Genomic DNA, 9822 nt, shown 5'->3' with positions numbered 1-9822 from the left:
TTATAATTTTGACAGCAAATAAAAAATAAACTGTCAGAATGGAAAAGTCCTTTGTTTCAATGCACAACTCATGTTGCTCTTAGCTGCTTTGGAGACTCAGAGGACTGATTCTGGCTCGGACAACAGTTTATTTGATAGAAATATAACTTAGTCATTTAGAATAAAATGTGAAAAAATGTATTGTTGAACTAAAGCAGATTTCTATCATATGCAGGGAAATGGTGTTTTTGATGTTTTTACATTATTAAATAAAATGTTAGGAGTTAAAGCAAGCGAAGATGATTATATTGAAACATGATTGTTTTTAGATATTTAAGTTTTCTCCTTTACTTTTGTTTAATACATCTAATTTAATCGAAACATTTTATCTGCTGTGATGCCAAAAAAAAGAAGAAAAAAAGTGACTATAAACTTAATTTTCCCCACAAACACACCTACAAGAAAAATAAAATACTTGCTCATCTTAAAGAACACAAATATTTGGAATTTTTAAAACTTTACTTCCCAAACCTTTCACTCTGTTTTTCTGGAGATGAAAATAGATTTTTAATGCTAAAAATAAATTTGTTTAAAGCCATAAGTAACCCCCCCCCCCCACCCCCTCCTTAAGATTTATAGGAAAATGTTCTATCGGATCTACAAAAAATAGCAATGCCTTTTTTCAAAAAATAGTTGATGCTTTAACGGGACAGACGTTTGTTTTTCTCTTTTTATTGAAAAACCTTCAAGACTTGAGGTTATAGACAGAACAGTGCCTTTGAGAAGAGTTCACGCTTGTGAGACTTGAGATCTTTTTCTCAACGTTGCTGCAGTTTTCAGTTCAGTATCTGGTCTGGTACTCGTGGTGCCACTTGTTGAAGTCGTTGTAGAAGAGCACAATGCTTCCAGAAGCCATGCCCGTTATGATGCACCTGGGGGGAGGATGAAGCACAACAGGGGCTGCAGTTTATTTCACTTATTCAGCATTTAGAAACACGTTTCTTTTTTTTTAAATTGAATCTTTTCAAGAAAACAAAACATTCACAGAGGGAGGAGTGATACCAGCAATAACAGCATTGTAAGAGGGGGACAACTGGACATGGAGGCACAACTGTCCCCTTCTTACAATGCTGTTAGTATCACTCATCCATCTGAACAGCAAACAGCCATCAGGGCACCAACGATGGGTCGTTAGGCTGATGGTCCTCCTTTATCATGTGAACAGCTGGTTTTGGTTGATCCACTATGAGAAGGTGCCGTTTAAGTTCAGTGCAGCTCCTTAGACTGACTAAACGTTTCAACAAGTTTGTTTTTTTAATCTGTCCAGAGGACCTGACTTAACTGTTAGATTTTTCTACCTGGATTATTGAGCAGCATCAGGATCTCTAGACCTTTATGTATGATTTGTCTCATCTCTGCATACAATTTTGTCTAGTACATCCCAAGATTTGTCAAAAGAAAAATGTGCGGGGGTAGCTCTGTTCAAGTGAGTGGTGCGAAACCTTCACAACTTAAAAAAAACATTAAATCCTGGCTTTGTCATCTTCAAACATACCTGTCATCAGAGAAGAAAAAATATACACACCAATAGAAAAGTTTAACAGGCCTTTAACAGGTCTCTCTCGTAAAAGAGTCCTCGAGGCTCAATGAGACTAACCTGTATAAATAAAAGTTGAATTGACTTTAAGTCAACATATGACATTATTTTGACCACATAATGTTGGTGAGAACGGCACCCCCTGATCATAACGCTGCACACACCCCTGAATTGTAGACTAGACAACAGATGCCTCCTTTTGACTGTCAGTATCTGAGAGCTCGTTCTTTTGTTCATTACCCAGAGTTTAAAGTGCTATGTGTTGTCATCACTGTACGTTCCCATACAATGATGACATTAGTTCTCTGCATTTAACCCATCACAACTGAGATGCACCCAGGTGGAGCAGTGGGCAGCTAACACAGAGTTGGTCACTACTCAGAGATTGTGACAACAGGTGAGGATATGAACGTAGACAGACTGGTAAACTGAGAGCTTTGCCTTGTAGCTCAGCTCTCTCCCCACCACAACAGACTGGCACACATCCATTTATCAATCTCACGTTGCATTCTTCCCTCACTCATGAACAAAACCCTAATACTTGAACTTTTCCACTTAAAGCCCCGGCAACATCAAAATTGTGGGTGGGGTAGGTAAAACACCCACACTTGCCCCCACCCTCATTCGCCCCACCCTGGGCCCATGAGCAAGGCCCCTAACCCCACCATGTGCTCCCTAAACAGGTCTCTCTTGAAAATGAGTTCTTGTGGCTCAAAGAGACTACCTGTATAAATAAAGGCTAAATGGAAAAAAAAATAAAATAAAGAAGCTCCTCACTCCCAACCCGGAGAGAGCAATCCACCATTTCCAAGTGAGCACATCAGATTTTGAGATGCTGATTCTCATTTCAGCCACCTCACACTCTCTGCAAACCAATCCAGAGAGAGTTGAAGATCACAATGCAATGACGCCAACACAATCAGTTCATTCACAAACAGCAGAGATGGAATTCTGAGGTCACTGATCCAAAATCCTTCTGCCCTCTGGCTGCACTGAGAAATTATGATCATAAAAGTTGTGAACAGAATCAATGATAGTGGGCAGCTCTGGGGAAGTCCAACTCCCACCCTGAAGGGGTCTGACTTCCTGCCACAATGTGAACCAAACTCTCGCATAGGGGTTGAACGAGTATATAATTTTTAAACTCGACATTAACATAACAAAACACGAGTAGAACTCGAGTATTTGATGACGTCATAGATCTCAAGATACAAAAATAAGTAAATAAATAAAACCGCAATAAAAGGTCATTATTTACAAAAAAAAAGACCAACAAAACATTGGGAGTGTATATTATGCTCCTACCATTTATCATACTGCAAATAAGTCACAGGAAAAACTAAACTATTAGTTATTATTATTAAATTGCAAACGTGAAGAAACGCAGCACGTCAAAAACGAAACTTAAAAAAGTGGATGGGCGGTGGATTGGACACGGTGTTATACTAAACTCTGACCTGCAACAGTGCAACACCGCCCCCTACGGTCATACGGTGGTCACATAATATGACGTCACTACGGTTACTCAACGTTACATTTTTAACCTCGATAGATGTCCTAACAATCGATGTGTAGATTACTCGAGTACTCTGTTAATGCCCTACTCTCGCACAATTTGTATAAGGACTGAACGGCCCCGTAGCAACGGGCTCCCAGTCCCATAATGTATGTTTTGTGGTCTTCTCTATGTCCACAAAACGCATGTAGACTGGATGGGCAGGGTAAAGACTTGATCCATGGGCCGGGACAGAACCGTTGGTTATGTACTGTAACCCCAGATTCTATGAGTATAGGCGTAGCCCTTTAAGGCTGTCGCTGGTGGGTTTTATCCCGTCACGCAAAGCGTTGCACTGACAAATTTAGTCCACGCCCACCTGTCATGTGGGCCCCACCCAGTCCGTATAAATGACATTGAGAGCGGGTAATCGGCTCCCAAATAGCATTTTTTCTTCAGCCATTTAGGAGCCAGTGAGGCCCAGAGCTTAAAGGGCTACGCCTATACTCATAGAATCTGGGGTTACAGTACGTAACCAATGTTCCATTTCGTATAGGCTTCGCCGTTTAAGGCTGTCGCTGGTGGGTTAAAGGCGAAGCAGAATGTAGTCTCTGCCTCACTGGGTCCATTCGAACACCGTATGAAGCACCCGCTTGCACCAAAAAACATTTTATCACTCAGCCCTCCATGTGTGTAAATACGTGCTGCGTAATTACGCGCACCATGTACAGATGCGCGCAGTGTAATTTACACGTTCCGTGTACACGTGTGCCCCAGAGAGAAAAGTTCTCGACGGGAAAGGGGGAGAGGCTGAAAAAACAGTGAACAGATTCATAATAAATGAACTGATTAGTAATCAAATTAACTGATTGGTAACAGTAGTCATGAACTGATTAGTGGCATTAGAACAAAACTAACAGTCACAAACTTGTGACTGATAAATATCTCACACTGTAATTGCATGCAGTCAGATGTGAGTTTAAACGAAGTTCCATGAAAACAACAATATTCATTCTGTTAAGGCACCAAGGACAGAATCCGTCATGGAGCAAGCCGACACATAACGCAGATAGAAGCGAATAAATGAGCAGGGCTATGACCATGCGACCGCAGTGCAAATATCCTGCATTGTCATACCATTATGCAAGGCTGTCGAGGATGCGATTCCTCTGGTCGAGTGCGCCCTGAGGTTGTCAGGGGGCTCTAAATCTGATGCTCTGTAAGCTTCAGAAATGGCCTCACACAGCCAGTGTGACAGGCGCTGGGTGGATAACGGGCGACCTGCAGAAGCGTCTCTATAATGCACAAACAAATGTTGAGTCTGACGAAGTGTGGCCGTGCGTGCTACGTAACATGCCAACGCACGCACAGGGCAGAGGAGATGAAAAGATGCTTCTTCTTCTGATTTGAGGGGAGGAGGGAAATACCCTCCAACGTTATCATTCTCGATTTAAATGAGCTTGTGATGTTTTTAGGCATGAATGCTGGGTTAGGTCTCAGATCAGCTGAACTGCCATCAGCCTGAATCCTGAGGCATGACAAAAAAACAGAGAAGGCAGATAAATCACTCTCTCTCTTTGCAGATGTCAAAGCCAACAACAGGGCTGTTTTAAGTGACAAGAATTTAATCAAAACCTGACCTAACGGCTCAAAAGGAGCTTTGATCAGGGCCTGCAGAACCATCGTTAAGTCCCACTGAGAAGTTAATGGGCGTGACACAAGTCTGTGTCTCCGTACACCTTTTAGAAAACGCTTCATCAGCAGGTGATTAAAAACTGTTCTGTCACCGAAGCCTTCGTGACAGGAAGAGATGGCTGCAGCATACGTTTTAATTGTGCTGAACGCCAGATTTCTGTCCATCAGCTGCTGCAGAAAGGACAGCACGCCACCTAGTGGACATGAGATGGCCTCTACACCTTTTTCCGTACACCAGCATTGAAAAGCTGTCCACTTTGATGTGTACAGCGCTGTGGTGGAGGCAGTGCGTGAATCCTGGATTGTGCGCACTACTTCTTGAGAGAGACCCATCTTCTCTAAGTGGATCCGCTCAGCGGCCAGACCCAAAGGTGCTGTCCTATTTCTGGGTGACTCCTGATCGCTCCTCCCGCCTGGAGGAGAGCATCGTCCCTCCACAGCAGTTTCCACGGACGACCCGATAACAGACGTCGCAGGATTGGAAACCACGGGGCGCTCACGCGCTCAGGGGCTATCAGAATGGCAGAGAGTTCTTCCTCCTGAACTCGGTTCAGAAACCGTGATATTAGAGGGACTGGGGGAAAAGCGTAAAGGAGCATTTTTGGCTACGGACTGTGGGCAAACGCGTCCACTCCTAACGGTGGATCGTCCCGTGGGCTCAGTGAGAGCCATAGTTGACACTGGGCATTCTCCCGTGTGGCAAATAGATCCACTTCTGCTCTGCCAAATTTCTCTCAAATCCAAGAAATCAGCTCGGGATGGAGACTCCAGTCCCCGTGGCGCAGACCGCCCCTGGATATTATGTCCGCTCCTCTGTTCAGGATGCTTGAGATGTACACTGCTCTGATGGAGAGCAGGTTTTTGTGTGCCCAACACAGCAGCTGTCTCGCAATGTGTAACATTTGGGCTGAGCGCACGCCCCCCTGCCAGTTTAGCCAGTTTATGTAAGCAGCAGTTACTTTGTTGTCTGTGTGAATCAGAACATGCCGATTCTGTAACACAGGAGCAAAATGTTGGATCACATTCAAAACCGTGAGACATTCCAAAACATTTATGTGAGCTGATGTGTGAGCTGGTCATAGCGCCCCCAACGCCCGTGACAGGCACGTTACTCCCCAGCCTGACAGGGACGCGTTTGAGAAAACTGAGACGTGTGACGTAGGTCTGCTGACAGGGACTCCCTCCGACAGCGTGAGAGGATTTCTCCAATGTTTCAGGTCGGTTCCCACGGAGGGGGGCACATAAATCATCCGCCTCTTCTGCCTTACTGGATCTATGCGCAGACGAGCGAACCACCTCTGGAGACGTCTCATGTGAAGTAAGCCCAGCAGGACCACCGCGTGAGCTGACGACATTGTTCCCAACAGTTTTATGATGGAGACAGCTGTCACTACTCTGCCGGGCTTTACGTGGCGGAGCTGGTCTTTTAGAGTTCCGGCTCTCATATGTGATAAACGAGCCCTCATAGTGACTGAGTTTAGCTCTACTCCCAGATAAACGATCATCTGGGCGGGGAGAATCGAGCTCTTCTCCCAGTTTATGGCGAAGCCCAGATTTAACAGGTGTGATATCAGCGCTTTGGTTGGCACTGCTGCTTCTTGCGTGGATCGGGTCAGCAACAGCAGATCGTCCAGGTAAAACATAATTCTCATCCCTGCTGTGTAGCAGCTGCAGGGCCGTCTCACCACATTTTGAAAACGTGCGTGGTGCGAGGGAGTAACTGAACGGGAGCCTGTTGTATTGGTACTGGGTCCCTTGGAAGGAGAAGCGCAGGAACTTTCTGTGCTTTGGAATGATTGGAATGTGAAAATAAAAATCTTTGAGATTGATGGAGGTAAACAAGTCGTTCTACTGAATGTTGTTCAACAGCTGTCTGGTTGTCAACATGTGAAACTGTCTCTCCATGACCGACTTGTTGAAAATGGATAAATCTAAGATGGATCTCATCCCTCCGGTCCGTTTCGGAACCAGGAAGTAACGCGAGTTAAACCCTGTGTTTTCCTCTCCGTTGGGAACCCTGGAAATTACATTTTTTACCAGTAGTTCCTGAACTTCTGCATGAAGGGATGAGATCTGTTCTGAAGATGACAGAACCGTCTCAATAATCCCTCTGAACGGTGGGGTGGAGGAGTGCGGCTTCATCAAGTGGCACACAGTCTCCGACACCTCCTCTGACTTCTTCGATTTTTCTAGTATGGCCTTGAAATTGGCTCAGAACAGCGCATCCGTCGTGATGGGGCCCTCCAGCAGGTCGTTCTGTAGCTTCTCCGGCAGGGAGGGGGAGTGTCGAAGCCAGGTGGACCTCTGGATCATTGTCATCCAGGCGGCGATGCGAGACAGGCAGACAGAAGAGGAGGTGCACAGGTTGAGGATGACATCAGACGCCTTGCAGAGTGAGCTCTTTGTCTCCTCAGGCAGGTCTGTTTCCTCCAGCCTCTTTGAGATGCTGTAAGCTAGCAGAGCGACATCGTTGTTCACTGTGGCCGCCTGGAACGCACACTGGTGAGCTCGGTTGGAGAGTGACGTCACCATCTGGTCATGCTTCCCCGGAGGAAGTGGACGCTGGTCCAATCTGGACACTTTTGCTCCGATAGCTTCCGCCAGGCTTGGCTCCGGGGGGGTACCGAGGGAAAATTCCGCTCAGTAAACCCCCCCACTCTGGTGATGGACGCGAAGGTGGAGACGGGCGCTCTCAATTTACCAGGTCCGGCTGCAGCCTCTTTCCAGTAGGACGTTACTGCTGGGAAATGAGGCCAGATGGGGTCAGGACAGCGAGCAAGGGGTAGAGCCAAACCTTCACGCTAGATCATCCGATCTGGGCGGGGCGAGGAGAGGGATGGAAAGTCCCTTCGTGTCAGCTGCCTCCTGGATTATGCCAGACAGCTCAGAGAGGAGGGCACTGACGGCTGGGAGTAGTGTGGTCGCTGATGCGGAAAGGCCCGAGAGGGGTGAGCATCCGCTCGGCCCCTCCCATTCCAACACTAGGCTCTCAGGGAGGGAATGAGCAGCGGGGCTGCTGCTGACGTCGCCTGTCCTGGAGGAATCATCCGATTCATTCCGAGACCCGGTGTCAAAAAAAGTCGATGGCGTCATCCAGCGAACAGTCCCTCGCCACGGAGAGGCACTCCTCGATGTTAGCCTTAAACAAAGCTAATCGCCTCTGCCTCTCCTCAGGGGGGATGAGGTCACAGAGGCGGCAGGAGGAGGCGAGGTCGGCGTGGCGGGGACCCAGGCATCCTTCGCAGGTGTCGTGCCGGTCAAAGCTTAGCATGTAGCCGGTCTTGCAGGACGGGCACAGGCGGATGGTGTTGGTGCTGGACATCGCGTTCTTGGAAGATCAGTGCTAATTGCTAGCTGAAGAAAAATGGGAGCCGATTACCCGCTCTCAATGTAATTTATACGGACTGGGTGGGGCCCACAAGACAGATGGGCGTGGACTAAATTTTTCAGTGCGATGTTTTGCGTGACAGGATAAAACCCACCAGCGACAGCCTTAAAGGGCAAAGCCTACACGAAATAGAACTGAACTGTTCCTCCTGATTTCAAGGTTCCATCAACCAGACTTACACATACAGGTCCTTCTCAAAAAATTAGCATATTGTGATAAAGGTCATTATTTTCCATAATGTAATGATAAAAATGAAACTTTCATATATTTCAGATTCATTGCACACCAACTGAAATATTTCAGGTCTTTAATTGTTTTAATACTGATGATTATGGCATACATCTCATGAAAACCCAAAATGCCTGTCCCAAAAAATTAGCATATCATGAAAAGGTTCTCTAAACAAGCTATTAACCTAACCATCTGAATCAACGACGTAACTCTAAACACCTGCAAAAGATTCCTGAGGCTTTTAAAAACTCCCAGCCTTGTTCATTACTCAAAACCGCAATCATGGGTAAGACTGCCGACCTGACTGCTGTCCAGAAGGCCGTCATTGACACACTCAACCAAGAGGGTAAGACACAGAAAGAAATTGCTGAACGAATAGGCTGTTCCCAGAGTGCTGTATCAAGGCACCTCAGTGGGAAGTCTGTGGGAAGGGAAAAGTGTGGCAGAAAACGCTGCACAACGAGAAGAGGTGACCGGACCCTGAGGAGGATTGTGGAGAAGGGCCGATTCCAGACCTTGGGGGACCTGCGGAAGCAGTGGACTGAGTCTGGAGTAGAAACATCCAGAGCCACCGTGCACAGGCGTGTGCAGGAAATGGGTAACAGGTGCTGCATTCCCCAGGTCAAGCCACTCTTGAACAAGAGACTGCGTCAGAAGCATCTAGCCTGGGACTGCTGCTGAGTGGTCCAAAGTTATGTTCTCTGATTACAGTAAATTTTGCATTTGCTTTGGAAATCAAGGTCCCAGAGTCTGGAGGAAGAGAGGAGACACAGAATTCACATTGCTTGAGGTCCAGTGTCAAGTTTCCACAGTCAATGGGGTGTCATGTCAGCTGCTGGTGTTGGTCCACTGTGTTTTATCAAGGGCAGGGTCAATGCAGCTAGCTATCAGGAGATTTTGGAGCACTTCTTGCTTCCATCTGCTGAAAAGCTTTATGGAGATGAAGATTTCATTTTTCAGCATGACCTGGCACCTGCTCACAGTGCCAAAACCACTGGTAAATGGTTGACTGACCATGGTATTACTGTGCTCTATTGGCCTGCCAACTCTCCTGACCTGAACCCCATAGAGAACCTGTGGGATATTGTGAAGAGAAAAATGAGAGACGCAAGACCCAACACTCTGGATGAGCTTAAGGCCTCTATTGAAGCATCCTGGGCCTCCATAACACCTCAGCAGTGCCACAGGCTGATTGCCTCCATGCCACGCCGCATTGAAGCAGTCATTCATGCAAAAGGATTCCCGACCAAGTATTGAGTGCATAACTGAACATGATTATTTGAAGGTTGGCGTTCTTTGTATTAAAAACACTTGTCTTTCATTGGTGGGATGAAATATGCTAATTTTTTGGGACAGGCATTTTGGGTTTTCATGAGATGTATGCCATAATCTTCAGTATTAAAACAATTAAAGACCTGAAATATTTCAGTTGGTGTG

The 9822-nt window shown here is 46.3% G+C and overlaps 1 protein-coding gene across 1 annotated transcript in view; it reads right to left on the bottom strand.

Moving 5' to 3' along the window:
• Window positions 1-623: 623 nt before the first annotated feature.
• The window catches only part of lrba (LPS responsive beige-like anchor protein), a 312704-nt gene continuing 303505 nt past the window's right edge, over window positions 624-9822 (bottom strand). Inside the window, exon 55 of the mRNA XM_037689844.1 lies at window positions 624-911. Within this exon, the coding sequence (XP_037545772.1) occupies window positions 821-911 (91 nt within the window). The 3' untranslated portion in view covers window positions 624-820. The remainder of the gene's footprint in view (window positions 912-9822) is intronic.

This window comes from Nematolebias whitei, chromosome 16 (assembly GCF_014905685.2).
Source record: "Nematolebias whitei isolate Nwh7 chromosome 16, NemWhi1, whole genome shotgun sequence".
Taxonomy (NCBI): Eukaryota; Metazoa; Chordata; class Actinopteri; order Cyprinodontiformes; family Rivulidae; genus Nematolebias; species Nematolebias whitei.
Note: the sequence above shows the minus strand (reverse complement) of the source record. Positions and strands in the feature narration are given on the sequence as shown.